General features: G+C 38.0%; 1 protein-coding gene across 3 annotated transcripts in view; it reads right to left on the reverse strand.

The window, feature by feature from the left end:
* Positions 1-24,147, reverse strand: part of RABGAP1 (RAB GTPase activating protein 1) — a 166,931-nt gene that overhangs the window by 129,823 nt on the left and 12,961 nt on the right. For 2 of the 3 annotated variants that reach the window (XM_025359966.1, XM_025359968.1), the window contains exon 2: positions 20,671-20,869. In XM_025359966.1, coding sequence (XP_025215751.1) covers positions 20,671-20,820 — 150 coding nt within the window. In that variant the 5' untranslated portion in view covers positions 20,821-20,869. The remainder of the gene's footprint in view (positions 1-20,670; positions 20,870-24,147) is intronic. The other variant, XM_025359967.1, reaches the window with a different exon arrangement.

The following is a 24,147-nucleotide window of genomic DNA, read 5'->3' on the forward strand; positions in this document are numbered from 1 at the left end:
TGTCCAAAACTTAAGCCACTGATCCTCTTCCTGCACCTTTTTTTTTTTTTGGGGGGGGGAGGGGGAACAGAATCTCATTCTGTCGCCCAGGTTGGAGTGCAGTGGTGCAATCTCTGCTCACTACAACCTCTGCCTCCCGGGTTCAAGCAATTCTCATGTCTAAGCCTCCTGAGTAGCTGAGATTACAGGCATGTGCCATCACAACCAGCCAATTTTTGTATTTTTGGTAGAGATGGGGTTTCACCATGTTGGCCAGGCTGGTCTCAAACTCCTGGCCTCAAGTTATCTGCCCACTTTGGCCTCCCTGTTGGGATTATAAGCATGAGCCACCACATCCAGCCCTCCTGCATCCTTTTTTAATCAATGAGTTGTATTACCATTCACTCCATGGCCAAATTAAGAATTACAATCATCCTTGATTTCTCTCATTCCCATGTAACTCACAAATCCTACTGACCCTTGTCTGTCCATTTTTCCCTTCTTCTATCTTCTCTGCATAGCTAATACCTTAGTACAACCTCTCCTAAGCCTACCACAAAGTTAGTAGTTTGCCTGCCTGCCTTCTCTCTCTCCTCATTCATATATGGCCACCATTCAACTCATAATTGCCAATCTTAGTTGTGATCAAGCACTGCCTTGTTTTTAAATCCTTCCATGGTTCCTCAATGCCCACAAGATAAAGCCAAATTCGTAAGTATATCCTATGAGTCTTTTCACAACTCTGCTCAATCTACCTTTCCAGTCACTTAGTCACAGCAAACTACTCAACTTTCTCAGGACACATCATAAACTTTCAAGCACCCACACTTTGCATGGTTTCCTTTCCTGGAAAGCCATCCTCTCCTCCTTTGTATTCTTTAAGACCAACCTTAAATTCTGTTACCTCCTCTGGGAGATCTTAACCCTTCTAGACAGGATTTAATCACTCCCTTCTCAGGACTACCATAATATTAGCATACATGTTTATTCTAGCATTGCTACTTGTTTTAGAAAATATTTGTTTAGAAAGTCCCTTGAACCAGACTGGGCAGAGACTGTTTGTTAAATTATCTTTACATCCCCAAAGCTTCAGATAGTGACTGGGACAGAATACACCTGAAATACACATTTACTGAACTGAATGTTAGAAATGCAAAGAATGGAAGCCAAAGCAGTATGATTTTATCCTACTTGAATACTGAATATTCCACAAATTTTGGTTTAATTATAGAAAGGAAATTTGAATGACTTTAGCTTTATCTACTACAATACAAAAACAAAAACAAATACCATCTTTTTTCATTATTCTGAGCAAGTATCATTAAGGTGTAACATTTGCAATAAGAATACCGGGCAAGACCAAAGAGCCCAGTGCAAAACACAAACAATATATTTTGAAGTCCAACCAAGACTTCTAATGTAATTTAGCACAAATACGAAGACAAAAAAAGCAAAACAAGTATTTAGGAATAGTACAACTAAGAATTACATTTAGATTTGTGTTTATTTCCATGTACTCTACATTAAAAGGAAGGAACAGTTCTTTAGGAAAGTCCTGAATTGTGAAGGAAAACAATAAACATAAAGAGGCCAATTGAGCATTTAGCAGCTACTGTAAACATAAGACATAAACGTGTGCAGGGATGAAGACTGCATGATGAATCGTTTCTTCGTAATTCTGCTTACATAGCAAGGTGGTACTAAAAAAAAAAAACTGGGCTCAGAGTTGATTTGTGGCACAACTCCAAGAGGCCCCCCCATTCACAGCATGAATCATGTGAATGTCTCTCATGAGAACTGTACTGTGCAAAGCCTATGCAACTGAACTTAGGAGCCATACTTGGGCTCCCAAGTAAGACAGATCTGGCTTTGGGACATTGCTCTGACATTAACTCTGTAACTGAGGATTAATGTCTGGGAGCCCCAACTGTCTATCTCATCTCTAAAATGAGGATGTTAATATCTATCTCACTGGACTGTTATTAGGGTTTGATAACATTATTGGGCACTTATGTATATTTCAGGCACTGTATCGAGTGGTTTTTACAGAACTATGTCATTTAACTCTCACACCACAGTACCTGCCAAATAGTTAGCATCCAATAAGTGTTGGTATCCACGCTCAGCTCTTTCTAAAGACACTCTGATTCCCCTATTAGAGTTGAGGTTTGAAAACAAACAATAAACTTAGAAAGCAAGTAGTTCTACTTTTCGTGACCCAAAGAACTCAAAGAACACATCTACTATTCATGTACAAAAGCAGCATATTGGAATAACATTTGTCCTTTCTAAATATATCAAATAAAGGCAATAACTTATATGGTAGAATTGGCTACAAGTCTGTTTCCTTGAGCGCAAAACTGCATTTATGAAACCAAAGGACAAAATGTTCCAAAGGCAAAATCCAGAGTCATTTCCTGGTCTCAATTTTCTACTTCTAATTTTATAGTCCTTGTTTCCTTTCACTGCAACAATACCAACTTGGCCCCACTTGATTTGCCAGTTACACAAAGCTACTTCAGGCAATTTGGGATCCTTTTCTGAGGGGTATTTAGGCCCTCAAGAAAACATGCTTAGGAAGGGACAGTTTGTGCTTGAGGAGTCCCTAGATGATCAGAAAATTAAAGACAAATTCCTGATGATCTACAGTTTCCACTATTTTAATCCTACTGCAGCAAAAACACAAATGAAAATGGTTCAAACTGAGTAATATTGCTGAGCTTCAGTGTAAAAGATGAGCAATTAAGAAGTACGTATGTTACTTATAACACTAAATAACCTTAGCTGTGTCAGAATCATGACACAAAATAACCAAAAGTCCAATTTGGATATTTGAAGATTTGGTTACTAATCTCAAACCTGCTCACACACTCATTCTGTGATCCTTGTTAAATCAGTAAATTTATGATTTACTTTACAAACCATGGCTGTTCTGATTATCAGTCTCTTTATCTTACTGTATGAAGAAAGAACCAAACAACATAAAGTTACCATTAGGAATTTCTAGTAATACTTTCAAAAAGAGGAAGGGAAAGAACAGCAGCTTGTGAATTTATCCTGAAAAGTCAACTGAAGACAGGCCCAAAATATTTACGACTGTTTCACTAAGTAGTGGGATTATGGATGGGTTTTATTTATTTTTATTTATTTTAATGTTTTATTTTTAAAATAGAAACAGGGTTCCATCATATTACCTAGGCTGGTCTAGAACTCCTGGGCTCAGGCAATCCTCCTGCCTCCACCTCCCAAAGTGTGTGGGGATTACAGGCATGACCCACAGCATCTGGCCATGGCTGGGTTTTAGTTACTTCTCTTACTGTCTGGTTTTCTATATCAAGCAGACATTATTATAACTAAAAAAAAAAAAAAAAAAAAAAAAAAAAAAAAGACAAGGCCATTTGTATCTTGGGAGGAAAAGAAAAGCAAATACAATCAATTCTACTACATGCAGTAGTCCTGACTCCATGTTCTTTCAAGCTTCTGCATGTTACCACATTACAGACTCACTTCTTTGTACAGGACATTCTTAATATTTTCTCAACTATCACCTACTACACATAATCTTTCTTTTCTTCTTTAGGCAACAATTACGTTCTCACACAGTTCGCTCATACCTAGATTCTAGTACATGATGAATTGTATCATGACGACATATTTACTGATCTGTCTCCACGACCACCACCACTCTAACCCTCTTAATTATACTGAGTTCATGTTCAGTAACTTTGCTGAATAAAAGATCAAGCATTACAGAAGACAAGATTAGCAGGTTCTTTTTCTTTTTTTTTTGAGACGAAGTTTCACTCTTGTCGCCCAGACTGGAGTGCAGTGGCGTGATCTCAGCTCACCGCAACCTCTGCCTCCCAGATTCAAGCAATTCTCCTGCCTCAGCCTCCCAAGTAGCTGGGATTACAGGTACGCGCCACCATGCCCGGCTAATATTTGTATTTTTAGTAGAGATTAAAATACACGTTTTGTATTTTTTTTTTTTGCCACTTTGGCCAGGCTTGTCTGAAACTCTTGATCTCAGGTGATCTGCCCGCCTCAGCCTCCCAAAGTGCTGGAATTACAGGCATGAACCACCATGCCCAGCAGATTATCAGGTTCTAAAAAAGCAGTACCAGAAGCCAAATCAGAAGATCAGTTTCGGCATTACTGAGATAGAGTGACTTTTGTTATCTGCTATCCTAATAAAGTTTGGCAATTTTCTTCCATCTAAATAATATCAATTATATTTTTCAAGAAGAAAGCTCTATGAGGATTAAAGACTTTAAAAAATTAACTGATCTTTCTGCGTAAGAAACACTACTTCATTAAAGCATCCCCAACCAGTATTTATAGAGTATCTCTGGGTAAGAGCTAAGATTCTCAACTGAGAGGAACATATCGTCAGGCAGATGGAGAAAATACATGTTCTGCTTTTATGGAGAGTTCTCACATTTTGATATGAGCTGTCAAAACATTTTATTAAGAAAAATACCTGCTTATGGATGACTAGGTTAAAAAAAAAAAGGAAATATATCTCTATGTATTTAACAGATGGGGTCTCACTATATTGCCTAGGCTGGTCTCCAACTCCTGAGCTCAAGCAATCCTCCCACTTCGGCCTCCCCAAGTGCTGGGATTACAGGTGTGAGCCATCATGCCCGGCCATACCTCTATGTTTTCTATAACCACACCATCACGTAACACTTTTCTTTAAAAGGCTTACCTAAAGCATTACCAACTCCAAGAAGCCTTCCTTGACCCCTCCCTCAAGCTGAGTTAGGTTTCCATCCTCTGTTCTGTATCACCCTTTGGTTGTCTATACCACAGCATTCATCTAACTATACTGATGTTGAAAATTAAATATGGCCAGAGAATCTCTACAGCACCTCCAATCAAGAGATATAGCCTATTTACCCAAAACCTTGAATAAGAACTGGACTTGTGACTTGCTTTGAACAACAGAATCCACGTGGTATAATTTCTAAGCCTCAGCCCTAAGGGCCTTACAGCTGCTGCTCCTGTCCTAAGACTACCATGCTGTGAAGAAGCCTAACATGAGAGACTACATGGAGGGAGACCCAGCCATCCTACTTAAGCCCAATCCCCACCCGACCCACCAGATGAATGAAGTTGTATGAATGCAAGATCGGCAAAAACTAACCAGTCAATCACAAAATCAACAGAAATCAACTGTTTTAATCCACTAAGTATTGAGGCAAATTGGGGGTTCTTCTTACTATTTTTATTTTTTTTTTAAAAAAGAGACAGGGTCTCACTGTTGTTGCCCAGGCTAGTCTTGAGCTCCTGGGCTCCAGTGATCCTCCAGCCTCAGCCTCCCAAAGTGCTGGGATTACAGACATGTGCCACTACAATAGGGCAGAGGTAATTTGTTACAAAGGAAAGACTAACAGAAACAAATGTAACAAGATGTTTAATAATTGTCATCTACCCCAAGCTATAAGCAACTTAAATACAGGCACCAAGTCCAGTTCATCTCTATTCTCATTCAGCCTTTTATTATTTTCTCTCTGGCTATGATGTTCTCCAGTTCCACTATCATTCCACTTGGGACTTACTGTGTTCTTTGATGCCAATGATTTATATTTTTTATCACTTCCGGAAAATATTCAACTATTCTCTCTTCAAGTATTTTCTTCCATCTTCCCCATTCTCTTGTTATAGAACACTTAAGATGGTTGGTCCTTCTCATCTTAATTTTTATGTCTCTTAAGTGGTCTTTCATATCTTATCTTTCAATGCTATCTTCTGGATAATTTCTTCAGATCCATTTTCCAGGTATTTGATTCTCTCTTCAGCCATGTGTAGTTTGCTGTTTAACACATCCGCTGCACTTTTAATTTCATTGGCTCTAAATTTAATTGTAGAATTCTAGTTTCAGTTGGCTTAATTTTTAAATTTCTTTGGTATTTTGTTCTTTTTAAATGTTTTCTAATTTTAAGTCTTTAATTATTTTAATCAAATTTCCCTTAAGGTTATACCTAATAATTCTAATGCCCAAGTTCTAGTGGAATTCAATTTTGCTGGGGTTTGCTAACTTGCTCATAAGTTACTCTTTATATATATTTGTAAATTCTGGATTGTGTGCTCTGCTTTAAGAGGGTTATCTGGGGGAATACCACATAGCCTGAGTGGCAAGCATGTTCTTCCAGAGTAGTTCTGCAATTGCTTCTGTAAGGTGCCTGGAGTATTACCAATCAAGGAACATAAAGTAGCGTAAATTCAAACTCTAAACATACATGAAGGCAAGCCTGTGGGAACAAATTTCCAGCAAGACCCTCCTCCAAATTAATGTCCAAGCTAAGAAACGTAAGTTTCCTTATTTCCTTATGTACTTCCTGTGACTACAGGTAGAATTTCTACCCTTATCCTTTCAAGTTAGGATGTAGCCTCTGAGTACACTTTATGAGGAGATCTCAGTTCCAACACCTCTCTCTAAACCCAAGGACTTAACCTCTTGCCCAACGTAGTTATCAAAATCCAAGCACTTTGGTTATAAAGAATAGCAAATTCCTCAGTGCAGACCAAATGTCAGCCCATATGTATAGTTAAAGCTTTCAGTTCCCTCTTTGTTTTTGTTCCTTGAAGACTGTCATTACTTTCTTGTAAATAAAGCTAGGCAATTAAAAAGGTGTTACATTTCAGCCAGCTTTCATAATTATTTTATATTGGAAATTTCTTAGGCTGTGTAGGTTATCATAAATGGGAATTCTCATCCTGTGGTAGATTACCAGCTGTCAAATGACCTTTCAACAAGACACTCAACTGGGACTTTTGGAGTTTTGGGGTGGAATAGTGACAGACTTGTAAAATGTGTTTTCCACTGGGTACACATGGACATAAAGATGGGAACAATGAACATTGAGAACTGCAACAGAGGGTAGGAAGGGAAGGAGACAGGGGGACAAGGGTTGAAAAAACTATATTGGGTACTGTGCTTACTACCTGGGTTTAATTGTACCCCAAACCTCAGAATCATGTAATATACATTTGTAACAAACCTCTACATGTACCCCCTGAATCTAAAAGCTTAAAACAAAAATTTCTTTTTTGAGACAGGGTATCACTATGTTGCCCAGGCTGAACTGCAGTGGCTATTCACAGGCATGCTTTTAGAGCACTGCAGCCTTGCACTCCTCTGGCTTTGAGCAATCCTCCTACATTAGCCTCCTAAGTAGCTGGGACTACAGGTACACACAATCACACCCAGCTCATGGTTCCACTTTGATGTTTATGTCCCAAGCATAAATGTTAGCACTAAAACAGAAACAAAAGAAAAATTCCAGGGCCTGGCACAGTGGCTCACACATGTAATCCTAGCACAATGGGAGGCTGAGGCAGGTGGACCACTTGAGGCCAGGAATTCAAGACCAGCCTGGCCAACATGGCGAAACCCCATCTCTAATAAGAAAAAAAAAAAAATTAGCTGGGCATGGTGGCACACTGGCACATGACTGTAACCCCAGCTACTCAGGAGACTAAGGCGCAAGTCATCTGAACCCAGGAGGCGCAGGTTGTAGTGAACAGAGATTGTGCCACTCCACTGCAGCCTGGGCAACAGAGCAAAACTCCTGTCTCAACAAACAAACAAAACTCGAGAGCCTTGGAATTTATTAAATGTCATGTTGGCCAGGCATGGTGGCTCACAACAATAATCCCAACACTTTAGGACGCCAAGGTGGAAGGATCACTTGAGGCCAGAAGTTTGAGACTAGTCTGGGCAACATATGAAGACCTTGCCTCTACAAAATAAAACAAAATAAAATGTTTTAAATTCCATATTATACCACATTGAAATGGCAAAAAAAAAAAAATTGTTAGGAAGGTAGATAAGATGTTCTATAAATCTTTTTTTTTAAGTCATTTTGTTAGTTATTCTACTGGAGGCTGAGAAACGATACAAGGTTTCAAAAAGGAGAGTACCACTGCGCAAGGTATCTCCAGTAACACTATTATACCTTCCTCTGATGACAGATCTTATAGATTTAACAATTTTAATTATTCCTCAATTCCAGTTCTATATATAATAACCCTTCATAACATACAGATGTAATGAAATTAAAACACACAAAGGAAATATTTTAAATTTGGAGAACATGTTCCTCAATTTCCTCATCTACAAAACACAATCATGCATTGCTTAACAACAGGGATACATTCTGAGAAATGCACTGTTGCACAGTTCTGTTGTATGAACATCATAGAGTGTACTTACATAAACCTAGGAAGCATAGCCAACTATACACCTAGGCTGTATGGTATAGCCTGTTACTCCTAGGCTACAAACCTGTATAGCATGTTCCTATACTGAATACTATAGGCAATTATAACACAATGGTAAGTATGTGTGTATTAAACATATCTAAACACAGAAAAGGTACAATAAAAATATGGTATTATTATCTTTTGGGACCACCTTCATACATGTAGTTGGTTGTTGACTAAAATGTTGTCATGCAGTACATGACTATACAGGTATTTCTTTCTGGTAAACGAGACAAATGATAGTTAGAAAGAATAAATATGACCTAGTATTTGCCAGCACAATAGGATGACTACAGTAAAAATGGTTTAATTGTACATTTAGGCCGGGCGCGGTGGCTCAAGCCTGTAATCCCAGCACTTTGGGAGGCCGAGACGGGCGGATCACGAGGTCAGGAGATCGAGACCATCCTGGCTAACACGGTGAAACCCCGTCTCTACTAAAAATACAAAAAAAAACTAGCCGGGTGAGGTGGCGGGCGCCTGTAGTCCCAGCTACTTGGGAGGCTGAGGCAGGAGAATGGCGTAAACCCAGGAGGCGGAGCTTGCAGTGAGCTGAGATCCGGCCACTGCACTCCAGCCTGGGTGACAGAGCGAGACTCCGTCTCAAAAAAAAAAAAAAAAAAAGAAATTGTACATTTAAAAATAACTAGCCGGGGGTGGTGGCTCACACCTGTAATCCTAGCACTTTGGGAGGCCAACGCAGGCGGATCATCTGAGGTCAGGAGTTCAAGACCAGCCTGGCCAACATGGCAAAACCCCATCTCTACTAAAAATACAAAAATTGGCTGGAAGTGGTGGCACGCACCTGTAATCCCGGCTACTCAGGAGGCTGAGACAGGAGAATCGCTTGAACCTGGGAGGCAGAGATTGTGGTAAGCCAAAATCCTGCCACTTTACTCCAGCCTGGGCGACAGAGCAAGACTCTGCCTCAAAAATAATAATGATAATAAAATAAAATAAAAAATAAAAGAGTATAACTGTGCTGGTAAAAAATGATTTAATTGTACATTTAAAAATAACTAAAAGAGTATAATTGTGCTGCATGCAGTTTCTCATGCCTGTAATCCTAGTGCTTTGAGAGGCCAAGGCAGGCAGATCACTTGAGGCCAGGAATTCAGTACCAGCCTGACCAACATGGCAAAACCCCATGTCTACTACAATTGCGAGAATTAGCCAGGCATAGTGGTGCACACCTACAGTCCCAGCTACTCAGGAGGCTGAGGTATGAGAATCGTTTGAAACCAGTAAGTGGACGTTGTAGTGAGCTGAGATCGCACCACTGCACTGCAACCTGGGCAACACAGTGAGACTCCACCTCAAAAAAAAAAAAAAAAAAAAAAAAAAAGGTAGAATTGAATTGTTTGTAACACAAAGAATAAATGCTTAACGTGATGGATACCCCATTTACCCTGATGTAAATTACTCATTGCACATCTGTATGAAAATGTCTCATGTAATGCATATACACACATTAATGCATAATTAATACACCTACTATGTACCCACAAAAATTAAAAATTAAGAAAAAAGGCAGGGCATGGTGGCTCCCACCTGTAATCCCAGCACTTTGGGAGGCCAAGGCGGGTAGATCACCTGAGGTCAGGAGTTCAAGATCAGCCTAGCCACATGGTAAAATCCCGTCTCTCTAAAAATACAAAAAATTAGTCAAGCGTGCTGGTGTGCACTTGTAATCCCAGCTATTCAGGAGGCTGAGGTAGGAGAATCACTTGAACCCGGGAGGCGGAGATCATGCCACTGCACTCCAGCCTGGGCAACAAGAGTGAAACTCTTGTCTCAAAAAAAAAAAAATTTTTTTTAAGGAAAAAAAAAGACATAAGAGAGCAAAAAAAGTAGTTCTCTGGAAGATACCTGAGGGTTCCCCCCTCATGTAACATAAATGATTAATCAAAGTAGAAACAGGAAGAGTAAGTCAAACTACTTTGAAAACTTACAAGAAAATTTTCAAATGGAGGAAATCCAAAAGGAGACAAGATGGATTTACTTGCATATTTACTGCTGTCTTAATTTCTAGAAACTGTTCCTAGGCTAACTATTCTACTTACACACAAGAAACTCTTTTTCCTAATCAAAGATTCTGCTCTCCTTCATACTAGTAACATACCCTTTTTACTAAATAATTCCTGCCAATATATAAATATCCTACAATCATTCAATAAAATCCATAACCCCTGCAGCTACCACTCAATTTTTCTGCCCTCATTTTATAGCAAAAGTCCTTGAAAAAGTTGTCTATATTTATTTCCCCTTCTCTCTCATCTCCTATTTAGTAATGAACCCACACTAACCTTACTACAGTCTACTCTCTCCAAAAAACTCATTATTCTTGAGGGTCCCCAAGGCCTGCATCTTGTTATTTTCCACTTATTATCTAAATCAATCTTTTAGCCAAATCAGACATACCTGATCACTACTGCTTTCCTGAAACACCTTTGCCACTTGTCTTTCAAGGAATTCTGCTCTCCTAGTGATACAGTTTGGCTGTGCCCCTCACCCAAATCTCATTTTGAATTGTAACTCCCCCAATTCCCATGTATTGTGGGAGGAACCTGGAGGGAGGTAACTGAATCATGAAGGCAGGTCTTTCGTGTTCTCATGATAGTGAGTCTCACGAGATCTGATGATTTTTAAAATGGGAGTTTTCCTGCACAAGTTCTCTCTTCTCTTGCCTGCTGCCATCCAGGTAAGACATGACTTGCTCCTCCTTGCCTTCTGCCATGATTGTGAGGCTGCCTCAGACGTGTGAAACTGTAAGTTCATTAAAGCTCTTTTTCTTCACAGTCTCAGGTATGTCTTTATCAGCAGTGTGAAAATGAAGTAATACACCTGCGTTTTCTTATATCTTATGAGTTATTTCTTCTCAGTTGTTTCTGCTGATTTCTCTTCATCTCAATCTCTGAATATTGGAGTACCCCAAGAACCAACTGTTATCTGGACAATTAGCAGGAAAGGGGCAAGAGTGGTAGCAAGGAGAGCAGGGGTAAATGTGCTCTGATTCAGAAAATGTTTTGGTATTAATGTGGGTAAATTAGATGTAGGGTATGAGGTAAAGAGAAGTAGATGATTCCTAGATTTTGGCCTGGGCTGTTTAGTCTAATCCTGAGCTAAACAGTAATGGGAAAGAGAAAGGTAAGTCAAGAATTGGGTCAGGAGAATATATTATATTTGAGTTGACTTTTAGCTGTCTCTTTGGAGATGTCAGTCTGATAGTTGGTTTGTTTGATAGTTGGATGTAAGAGACTAATACTAAGGAGAGGTTAGTTGTAGCTGCCATCAATAGTATTTACTTGCTATTTAAAGCTATGAAATTATGGTTGGGTGCATTGGTGACGAATTCAGAGATTCATCTCAATCTCTGAATATTGGAGTACCCCAAGAACCAACTGTTATCACTTGTCTCTTCAATATCTACACTCACATTGTGAGTGGTCTTATCTAATTCTATAGATTTTTTTATTTTTTCGAGATGGAGTGTCACTCTTGTAACCCAGGCTGGAAGGCAATGGCACAATCTAGGCTCACTGCAACCTCTGCCTCCCGGGTTCAACCAATTCTCCTGCCTCAGCCTCCCAAGTAGCTAGGATTACAAGCTGCACCACCACGCCTGGCTGATTTTGTATTTTTAGTAGAAACAGGGTTTCACCATGTTGGCCAGGCCTATCACAAACTCCTGACCTCAAGTGATCTGCCTGTCTCAGCCTTCCATAGTGCTGGGATTACAGGAGTGAGCCACTGCACCCAACCATAATTTCATAGCTTTAAATAGCAAATAAATACTATTGATGGCAGCTACAACCAACCTCTCCTTAGTATTAGTCTCATACATCCAACTATCAAACAAACCAACTATCAAACTGACATCTCCAAAGAGACAGCTAAAAGTCAACTCAAATGTAATATATTCTCCTGACCCAATTCTTGACTTACCTTTCTCTTTCCCATCTCAGTAAACGGTATTACTAAGGTAATGCCATTACTGTTTAGCTCAGGATTAGACTAAACAGCCCAGGCCAAAATCTAGGAATCATCTACTTCTCTTTACCTCATACCCTACATCTAATTTACCTACATTAATACCAAAACATATTCTGAATCAGAGCACATTTACCCCTGCTCTCCTTGCTACCACTCTTGCCCCTTTCCTGCTAATTGTCCAGGAAGCTTTTTTAGAAAAGATTTAGAGATATAATTCATAAACCATACAATTCATTCATTTAAAAAGTATGTTCAATGGTTTAAGTATATTCACAGATATATGCAACTACCAAAGTCAATTTAAAAACATTCTCATTACCTCAAAAAAGTGGCACAGGCCAGGTGCGGTGGCTCATGCCTGTAATCCCAGCACTTTGGGAAGCCAAGGCAGGCGGATCACCAGAGGTCAGGAGTTCGAGACTAGCGTGGCCAACATGGTGAAACCCCATCTTTACTAAAAATACAAAAAGTAGCCAGGCATGGTGGTGCGTGCCTGTAATCCTGGTTACTCAGGAGGCTGAGGCAAGAGAATCACTTGAACCCAGGAGGTGGAGGTTGAAGTAAGTTGAGATCACACCACTGCACTCCAGCCTGGGCAAAAGAGACTGTCTCAAAAAAAAATTTTTTTTAATAAAAAAATTGTAAAAAGCAGCACAATATACCCTTAAGTTATCACCTTTCCATTCCCCCCCGACTCGCGCAACCAGCCCTAAGCAACCACTAATTTTCTGTCTCTAAAGATTTGCCTATTCTGAATATTTCCTATTAATGAAATTATGTAATTTGTAGTATTTTGTGATGACGTGTCATTCAGCATAATGTTCTTAAGGTTCATCTACATTGTAGCATCTATCAGTATTTTATGGCTTAATAATATTCGATTGTATACCACATTTTGTTTACCCATTCAGCAGTTGATGGTTTAGTTCTTTATACTTCCTAGAACTATTATCATTTACAAATTCTTTCATTGCATTTTTGTTGTTGTTGTTGTTTTTCACTTTTCTTGACAATATCTGTTTTTCTAAGTAGAGACAGGGTCTCCCTCTGTTGCCCAAGTAGGAGTGCAGTGGGTATGATCACAACGCACTGCAGCCTTGACCTCTCTGGCTCAAGCGATCCTCCCACCTCAGCCCCCAAATAACTGGGACTACAAGAGCATGCCACCACATTCAGCTAATTAAAAAAATTTTTTTTTCTTGTAGAGATGGAGTCTCTGTATGTTGCCCAGGCTGTTCTCAAACTTGTGGGCTCAAGTGATCCTCCCATCTCAGCCTCTCAAAGTCCTGGGATTACAGGCATGAGCCACTGCACGTGGCCCTAGCACAATGTTGAAGATTGGTGGTGAGTGCAGACGTCCTTGCCTTATTCTTAAACGTAGCGGGGGAAGAATCACTCTTTCACCATCAAGTATGATTTCACCTGTGAGCTTTTTGAAAATGTCCTTTATCAGGTTGAAATGTTCCATTGTATTTCTAGTTTGAGTTTTCTCATCTCTTTTTTTCATGAAAAGGTGTTAGATTTTTGTCAAATGCTTTTTCTGCATCTACTGAGATGATTGTGTGGGTTTTGCTTTTTATTCTATAGTTACGGTATATTACATTAATAATTTTCAGATGTTAAACTAACCTTACATTCCTGGAATAACTCCCACTTGATCATGGTATGTAATCCTTTTTATATTTATATACCAGTTAAATTCACTTTGCTAGTATTTCAAGGATTTTTGTGCCCATATGCATTAAAGACATTGGTGTGCAGTTTCCCTTTGATGTCTTTGTCTGATTTTGGTATCAGGCTAATGGTGTTCTCATACAGTAAGTTGGGAAGTATTCCCTACTTTTCTATTGCAGAGAAGAGTTTGTGCAGAATAGATATTAATTCTTATTTAAGTATCTGGTAGAATTCAACAATACAGACACCTGAATCCAGGGTTTTCTTTGGGGTACTTTTTTGATTACCAATTCAATCTCTTTGTTATAGATCTGTTCGGACTATTTTATCAGTTTTGTTAGTGTCACTCTAGAAATTTGTACATTTCATCTAAATTATCTTATTTATGGGCACACAACTCTAGTATTCCTTCATAATTCTATGTATTATCAGCAGTATTATCCCCTTTCATTTATGATTCCAGTAAATTGTCCTTTTTTGTGTGGTTAATCTAATTAAAGCTTTGTCAATTTTGTTGGTATTTTCAAAGAATCAATTTCTGGTTCCACTGATTTTTCTCTATTGCTTTTCTATTCTGTTTAATTAATTTCTGTTATTTTCTTTCCTTCTGATTGTTTTAGGTTTAGTGTACCTTTCTACCAGGGTCTTAAGGTGGAAGGTTAGGATATTAAGTTTAGGTCTTTCTTCTTTCTTAATATAGGCACTTAAGAGCTATAAATTTCCCTGAGAACTGTAACAGCTATAAATTTCCCTAAGAACTGTTTAAGCTGTATCCCATAAGTCTTAGTATATTGTTTCTGCATTTTCATTCATTTCAGTATTTTCTAATTTCCTTTTTGATTTTTTCTTTATTTAGAAGTATGTTGTTTACTTTCCCCACATTAGTGAATTTTCAGTTTTACTTCTGTTATTGATTTATAGTCTCCTGCCCTTATGGTTGGATTAATACTTTGGGTACACTTGAAAAGAATAGAATGAATGTTCTGCTATTGTTGGGGTGAGTGTTCTATAGAGATCTGTTAGCTCTACTTGGTCAATAGTGTCATCCAAGGCTTCTACCGCCTTATTGGTTGGCCTAGTTGTCCCCTTCAGTATTGAAAGCAGTGTATTATAATCTTCAGCAATTTTTTTTTTTTTAAATGAGACGGGGTCTTGCTATGTTGCCCGGGCTGGTCTCGAACTCCTGAGCTCAAGCGCCCACCCACCTCAGCCTCTTGAATTGCTGGGATTACAGACATGAGCCACCACGCCTGGCTAACAATTATTCTTGAATTGTCCATTTTCTCTTCATTTCTGTCAGTTTTTGCTTCGTGCATTTTGGTGCTTGGTTATTAGATATGTAATTGTTAAATGTTTGTGATGGACTGATCCTTCTCATTACAAAATGTCATTACTCATGTATTATCTCTAGTAAAGTTTTTTGTTTTAAAGTCTATTTTGTCTAAAATCAGAACAGCCAATCCAGCTTTCTTACAATTGCAGTTTGCATTATATTTTTCCATCCTTTTAAATATATTTGTATCTCTAAACCTAAAGTATATCTTGTAGACAGCATACAGTTGGATCATATATTTTTATCCAATCTAACAGTATCTGCCCTTTTGATTACATTGCTTAATTTATTCACATTTATTATTGATACAGCTGGATTCAGGACTGCCAACTTCATAATTTTTTAGTGTGTATTGTCTTTCTTGTGCCTCTATTATTGCTTTCTCTTGGACTTAGTAAATGTTTTCTAATGTAGCATTTACATTTCTTTAATGATTTTTTTCCATGTATGTTTTCACTTGTATCCTTGGTAGTTCCTCTAGGAACTTACAATGTACTATTTTTATTATTATTTTTTTAGAGAGGGTCTCACTCTGTCACTTGGGCTAGAATGCAGTGGTGTGATCATGGGTCACCAGAGCCTCAACCTCCTGGGCTTAGGCAATTCTCCCACCTCAGCCTCCCAAATCCCCTTCTGACTACAGGCACACACCACAATGCCTGGCTAATTTGTGGGGGTTTTTTGCTTGTTTGTTTGTTTTTGTAGAGATGGGGTTTCACCATGTGGCCCAGGTTGGTCTTAAACTCCTGGGCTCAAGCAATCCACCCACCTCACTCTCCCAAAGTGCTGGGACTACCCCCCCCCTTTTTTTTTTAATCTTTAAGCTCTGTTGGACTTGAAACAATGTATATCTTATCAGAATGAGCATCTGATTTATACTCACTCAATTCCACTGAGAAATAGAAACATTATTCACACACAGCTCTAATCTCTTCCCCCTGCCTTTTGTGGTATTGCTATATATACTATATCTATAAATAACTGTTAGAGGTCCAACAATAATCTGTCACAATTATTACTTTATATAATTTTATGTATACCTTAAAAGAAGTTGAGAGAAAAACCAATGTATATTTACAGTTTTCTTATATTAACCTTCTTGTTTATTATTTTTGGTTTTCTTCATTTATTCTTATGAATTTGAGTTACTATATGGAGTTATTTCCTAGCCGAAACACAGATCTGTCCCTATCTTATCTCCTTTTTCCTATTATTGGCAACTATATTACATTTCCACATCTCATAGGCCCAACAATATATTATATACATAGTATATAGTACTGCAGTAAAATGCAGATTTTACTGGGATACAGTTTCAACAGTTCTTAGAGAAATTTATAGGATACAGCTTCAACAGTTCTTAGGGAAATTTATAGCTGTTAAGTGCCTATATAGATATGCATGATAGATACACAACACAAAAGAGAAGGAGAAAATATGCATTTATAGTGTCATTACTACATAATTATTTTTACTGGTGCTCTTCGATTTTTCATGTGGATTAAAAGCATCATTTGGAGTAACTTGCTTTCAGCCTGAAGAACTTCCTTTAGTGTTTCTTATAAGGTGGGTCTGCCAGCAGCAAATTCTCTGAGTTTTTACCTCAGAACACTTTACTTCAAAGAACCTTCAGTTTTGAATAATAGCTTGGCTGGACATAGAATGGTTGGTTAACAGTTTTTTGGTTTAAGTGCTTTGAATACGTTGTCCCACTGGCTTCTTGCCTCCATTTTTTTGCTGAGAAGTTAGCTACGAATCTTATGGGAAAGTTCCCTTGTAAGTTGATGAGTCACTTATCTCTTGCTGCTCTAAAGATTTTTTCCTTGTCTTTGGTTTTTAGCATTTTTACCAAGATATTCCTTTTTGTGAATCTCTTTGCATCTATTCCATGTGGAGTTCACTGAACTTCACATATATTATATAATTATTGTTTTTTGTATTTTGTATAAATTATTGTTTTTAAATAAATTTGGGATATTTTTGGATATTATTACTTAAAATTTTTTTCTAGTCATTTCTCTTTCTCCTCTCCTTTTGATACTCCTATTACAAGCATGTCGGCACACTTAACAGCTTCCCATATTTTTCTGAGCCTGTTTTTTTCTACATTGTTTTTCTTCATGTTCTTTGAGTAATTTCTACTAATCTATCGTCAAGTTCATTAACTCTTTCTTTTGCCAGTTGAAATGTACTGTTGTGCCCCACAAGTGAGTTTTTCATTTCAGTTACTGTGATTTTCCTTTCCAGAATTTCCATTTAGTTCTTTTTAAAATGATTTCTCTTTATTAATATTCTCTATTTCATGTGAAACTATCATCACGCCTTAATTTCTTTAACCATGATTTCCTTTAGTTTGCTGAATATATTAATAATGGCTACCTTGAAAGCTCTGTGCTAAATCCAACCAATCACTCTCACAGGTAGTAACTGCTGCTTGCTTTTTTAATGGGATGTCTGGGTCCCATTTTCTTGTTTCTCTGAATGTCTTATAATTTTTGGATAGAAACTAGATAATTGAGATAATATACAGTACCAATGCTGAGTTCTGGCCTCCCCACTGCAAGATTTGTTATTGTTTATGCTTCGTTATTGGGTGACTGGCTAGTTGATTTTTGCAGATTCCATTGTCCTACCCCCAGTGTTAAGCCTCTGGTGTTGCTCCTTAGGGAGCTCAGACTTGAGATTGCTCACTGTAACCTTGGGATGAGAGTGGTTTGGGCAGGGCTCTCGCTGACTCTTGGCTTCTCTGACCACATCTAGCTTGTTAAATTACACTAATTGCTGTCTGACTGCTGTAATGATTTCAACAATGCACTACGGTATAAACTGCTCCATAGTCTAAGTCAATCAAACTTGGGTAACTTTGAAGTGAAAGTTCCAGAGGTCAAGTGAAAGTTCCTTGGTGATCTCCTCCCAGCTGTGTTTTTCCCTAGTTTCCTCAGGCAAACTAGGATGTCTATAGTCAAGTCTAAATGCCCAATCAACCTACCAGTCTTCCCCAATTACCTTTCACCACAACCTCCACTATTTTTTTTAGAGTAACCTTAGGCTTAAACTTTTCTACACTCTGTCGTGAATGAAGCCCATTCCTTTAAGAAGGCTGCTTTAAGGCCAACTTTTCCCTGTAGGTAAAATCTCTGAGACATGGCTTTGGAGCTGGAAGTAGAGACAATAACACACTGTCTCACTGACACCCCAGGGTTAGTTGCTCTGCCCAAAGTAAAGCCTCTGTCCCGGGAGCAAGGAGCTGGGCAGAAAAACGAGGCCCCCAACTCTAAGTCACACTTGGCCAGAAACAGGCATGGGGAAGCAGGATGAGAAATACTGATATCTTGCTCCTGCTCTGGAAGATAGCCCAGAATGGGAGTCGGTGGGGGGACAGGGATTCTTGTCTTCTTCACTGCACCAATATGGAGAGGAGTTACCAACTGTCTCAGCTGGGATAGGGTAAGGAAAGGGCAGGTCTTGTTACCAATAACAGGTTCTTGCTGCTCTGACCAAATTTTAGTAAATTTTCTTGAATAAATGTTTTTTCATTTGCTGTATTTCCTTTAAAATACTTTCAGAGACCTTAAATGTTTTATTTTCGTAATTGTCACCAGTTCTGCTGGGGAGTAGAAAGAACATGCTGTCATCTTACAAGTCCCTCTTAACCAGTGAGCTTTTAAAAATATAAATTAGATCATGATTCCATTCAAAACTTTCCAACATTTCCACTCATTTTTTTTTTTTTTTTTAACAAAGCCCCACACTTCCTACTAAGCTCCACAGGGTTCTACACAATCCAGCCCATGCCCACTAATGGATCTCATCCTTTACTGCTTTTTACTTTGTTCACTCTGCTCTAACCCCCGCCCTAGCAAAGGTGGTTCTCCTCATGGTCTGTTTGCCGCTCCCACTGGAAAGCTCTTTTCCCAGATTTTTCCATGGCCTTCTTCCTCACTTCATTTGGGCCTCACCTCAAATGTCATCTCAAGACCTTCTCTAAAACAGCACCTGTCATTCACTCTTATTAACTTTTTTAAGTTTTACTGTTTTTTATTTATTCCTCTATACATTTATGAGTAAGAGTAAGGGTTGTTTTCTTTTTTGAGACAGGATCTCACTCTGTCACTCAGGCTGAAGTGCAGTGGTGTGATCATGGTTCACTGCAGCCTCCACCTCCTGGCCTCAATCGATCCTCCCACTTAAGCCTCCTGAGTAGTGGGGACCAAAGGTATGTGCCACTACGCCTGGTTAATTTTTTAAACTTTTGTAGAAATGGAGTTTTGCCATGTTCCCCAGACTGGTCTCCAACTCCTGGGCTCAAGTGATCCGCTTGCCAAGGCCTCCCAAATTACAGGTGTGAGCCACAACACCTGGTAAGTTTTCAAAATTTTGACAAATTTTTTTTTTATTATACCTTAGGTTCTAGGGTACATATTCACGACGTGCAGGTTTGTTACATATGTATACATGTGCCATGTTGGTGTGCTGCACCCATTAACTCATCATTTACATTAGGTATTTCTCCTAATGCTATCCCTCCCCCTTCCCTCCACCCCATGACAGGCCCAGGTGTATGATGTTCCCCACCATGTGTCCAAGTGTTCTCATTTTGACAAAAATTTTTAAAAGTCAAGGAACAATCATAATGTTGTTCACTCTTTATCCACATATCCTGTTTTGTTATTCTTCACAGCACCAAAATTTACTTGATATATTTATTTTCTTATTTGCTTACAGTCTATTTCCCCCATTAGAATTAAAGCTCTAGAAAGGCAGGGAGCTTTGCCTGTGTTGTTCACCACTATACCTCCAGTATTTAGAACAATAATTGGCACATAGTCACCACTGAGTAAACATCTTTTGCATGAAAAGATGTTAACAGGAGTTAATACATTTTTAAAGCTACTTATAGTGTAAATGACAACTTTAACAGATAATCTGTTTTTATTTATATCAATAAAGAGTAGAACAACAATAGCACATTGGAAAAGAAGTAACAGTGGCTGAGGAATTATAAACAAAAATGGCCAGGTATTTAAAGTTGTTTCAATAATCCTAAAACGGATTTTCGTAAATAGTATCTTTGACCTGCCAGTGCCCTTACATTAGGTAAACCAGGACCAAACAAAACAAATACTTGTAGTTCAACGGAAAAGTGAAAACAATATTAAAATGACAAATATTTATACTATAACCACTAGTTTTGACATTTAGGGGTATTGAAAAATTTAGGAAAAGCTAATTAGAGTGAAAATCTTTAATCAAATATAAACTTCTCACTAAGTTCAAATAAAATTCTTTAACATTAAAGAAAAAGCAGTATATTACTTCCATGTTCTCACTTTCCTCCCATATCCATTTTCTGTTAAGGCCAAGTTTTGCAATGGGCTTAGAAATGCTAAGCAAAACAAACTTAGGTTACGTAGTTTTACCTTGAGTCCTGTTTTCTCATCATCACTTCCATTATTTGTAGATGGTGTCTCATCTCCTTGCCTGGAAACCAAGACAAAATCTTCACTATTAAGAGTAGATACTGAGTCTGAAGAGACACTGATTTTTCCAACAGAAGCCTTGTCATCCATAACTCAAGAATGAGTCTCAACACATGAATGATTAAATATTTTTTAATGCCTGGAAAACAAAAACCATAAAGATACTCAGATAGAATGTCTGCCAGATATTCAATTACACTCTACTTCTTACACAACATATACTATAGCATTCTTTTTAAATGCTTCAAAAATACTTTTCTAAGACTTTCACTACTTATAGCTTAGGGTTTTTTTGTTTTTTTGTTTTTTATTCCAGATAAAAAGGAATTTCATGCTATTCAAGGCAGAGATATTTCCGACTTCAAAAAAATAAATAAAACATACTCCCTTCAGGATAACCGTAACTACTTACAGTGATTTCTTTGGGCTAAGTTGCAATTCAAGTCTTAGCCTCCAAAAAGATATAAGTATTAGCCTTCTGTTTTCTTTTTTTTTTTTTTTTTTTTTTTTTGAGATGGAGTCTTGCTTTGTCACCCAGGCTGGAATGCAGCGGTGCGATCTCAACACATTGCAAGCTCCGCCTCCCAGGTTCATGCCATTCTCTTGTCTCAGCCTCCTGAGTAGCTGGGACTACAGGCACCCGCCACCATGCCCAGCTAATTTTTTTTTGGTATTTTTAGTAGAGACGGGGTTTCAACGTGTTAGCCAGGATGGTCTCGATCTCCTGACCTCATGATCCGCCCGCCTCAGCCTCCCAAAAAGCTGAAATTACAGGCATGAGCCACCGCGCCCAGTCTAGCCTTCTGTTTTCTACCCTTTAATTTTTAAAGTTGTAAATGTAAATGAAAAGGAAAGCACTTAGTTATTGTGAGGGTACAATAAGGTTTTCCTAGAATTATTGATACATAAGTTTAAAATACTAACATGGTTTTAAAAGGCCAAATTTCACATTTACGCCCAACAGAAAAAAATTCAAGGCAGTTAAATTTTAGCATAAATTCTAGAGCTGGGAAATACCTTACAAAGCAAGAAATGAGAAGTTCATTAAAAACTGCATCTTCCCACACCAGTTTCTTAGAACTCAGCTCAATATGAACATTACCCAAATAAGAGTTTTATACCAAAAATTCCTAGCAAAAAGTATAAAGAAGTGTCACTTAAGAAAATTCATTCAATTATTTATTGACTCTTGGAATAAAACTTAAACTCACCATCATTTTTAAACCTAGTTCTGCAAACTTTGTGGCAATGTTTCATTTGGTTGTCAAAACATCAACAAAACAATATAACGTTACACTCAGAGATTTAACTAACAAAAGCAGCTGTGGCTCCATGTTCATCTAGTACCCCAGAGATGTAAGGTTCTAAAAATCTGTTTAATTTTCTGACTGGGAAGTCCTTATTTATGCTTTGGATTTTTGATCATTGACTATATATTTATGGAGCATACACCATATGTCAAACACAATTTTCCCCTAAAAGGTCCACATATAAACACCTGGCAGGAGAAACTACACAATCCCTGAGTACTATAGTTGGAAGAAAACTTAGAAATCTAAAATCAAATTGATGGCAAGGTAAAAAGAAGGAAAAAAAAAACCTTACAAATCAATACTGTTAGATAAAGAAATGGCAACCCCGAGAAAAGGTCATTTAACCAGTTAATGGCACAGCTAAGGCTAGAACCCTGGACTCTCTGTTGCCTTTTATTTAAACTAATTCCCCTGCTTAACAGCTATTACACATCTGCATTTCATAAGACCAAATCTAAATACATAGCATGGCATTCAAAAACATTTCAAATTGTACTTTTGAAAAATTCAAAGAAAAATGTTTTACTTAATTCATTCAATGAATACTTATTGAGTGGTTAATGTATAAAAAGCAAGCTACGGTAAACAAAAGAAAATAGATCCTTGCCCCAAAGTTTATACTTTAGTAGAGAGCAGAGGCAAATCGTACTTAATAAGTACTGATTTGGGGTAAAGAAAATTATGGGAACATGTTGGGAGAGGGACTAACTTAGACCTTAGCTAAGGATATATACTTTATTCCTTTAGATATTTGCCCTTACAGGATTCTCTTCCTGAAGTGGTTTCCTCACTTCTGTACTTAATCAACTCCAACTCATCACTCATGATGTAAAATCTCCCTCTTTTAGTAGTCTTCTCAGTCCACTTGCCCATTCCCACCCAGAATCAAATGAACTGTTTCCCTTATATCTGTTTCTACAGCATTTTACATTTGATTTTTCTACAGTATCTATTATGTTGTTTCTTAATGGTGCCTTTTAATTTGTCACATCTCTATTTCACAAATGAGGAAATTAAGTCTTAGAGAGATGGTATAACTTGTTCAATGTAATGTGGTTAGAGTCAAAGTCAAAAATTAAACCCAGATATCTGACTCCAAAGGCTATACTCTTTCCATTAGATTATGAAGCCTTTCTAATGCCACAAATTTGGGTCTTGTCCCAAAACACTCAGTATTGGGTAAAGGAGTCTTTATCTTTTTTTCAAAATTTGTACTTTAAGTTTTCATGCTCAATCAATTAAGTCTTTTATCCATCTTTTATAATGTGATTAACAGTTTGGATGGCAGAGGGCCTGGGAAAGTGGTCTAAAGCTCTGGTCTCAGAGACACTAACAACTTTGTATACCACTACTCTGGACTCAAAAGCAATGTACTTTGGTAATTACACTAAGGAACTGAGATTTGGCAAGCTCAAAGTTCCACCTACTTTCCTTGAGAAGGTGATAGGAAAATACACTTTATAAAATACTTTATTATTTGTTTTGGCAACTGAAAGTAACTGAATCACTCAGCAGGAATGAGGTTTATCAAAACACTAAGTAGTACAGGAAAAATTATACAATAAGATTCCTTTTCTCTGGCCTCCATGGACAGAAGTGAAGAGGGAGCAGTCCATCAGCTCCACAAACTTAGATAAAACCACCCATTCCCTGGCCTCCATAATGAAGAAGTACCCCAGAACTTGCTGCACTTCTGGAAAATTCTAGAGATTCACAACTTCTGTCTCAAGACCGTAAGGGATTTCTTTTTAATCCCTACTCACATCAGTTACCATAAGAAGTCCCCTACTCTAATTCTTCATCCTTCAAACTTTAATTCTAATTCCCATTGACAATAAAGTATCAAAATTCCTCCCTCCAACACCCTGCACTGCCACTTCACTTCTCCATAGCACCTATAACCGCTTGACATGTATTTTAGTAATTTAAGTATATTGTAAACTAGAACCTAAGGTTCATGAGGGCAGGGATTTTTGTGTCTGATTAAGTGTTGGATCCCTGGCACCTGTAATAATGCCTGGCACATAGCAGGTGCTCAACTATTTGTTAAAGTAGTAGGATAAATAGCAAATAAAGATGGAAAAGAGCAAGAGCCACCCAAGGA

Source organism: Theropithecus gelada, chromosome 15, assembly GCF_003255815.1.
Source record: "Theropithecus gelada isolate Dixy chromosome 15, Tgel_1.0, whole genome shotgun sequence".
In the NCBI taxonomy this organism is placed as follows: domain Eukaryota; kingdom Metazoa; phylum Chordata; class Mammalia; order Primates; family Cercopithecidae; genus Theropithecus; species Theropithecus gelada.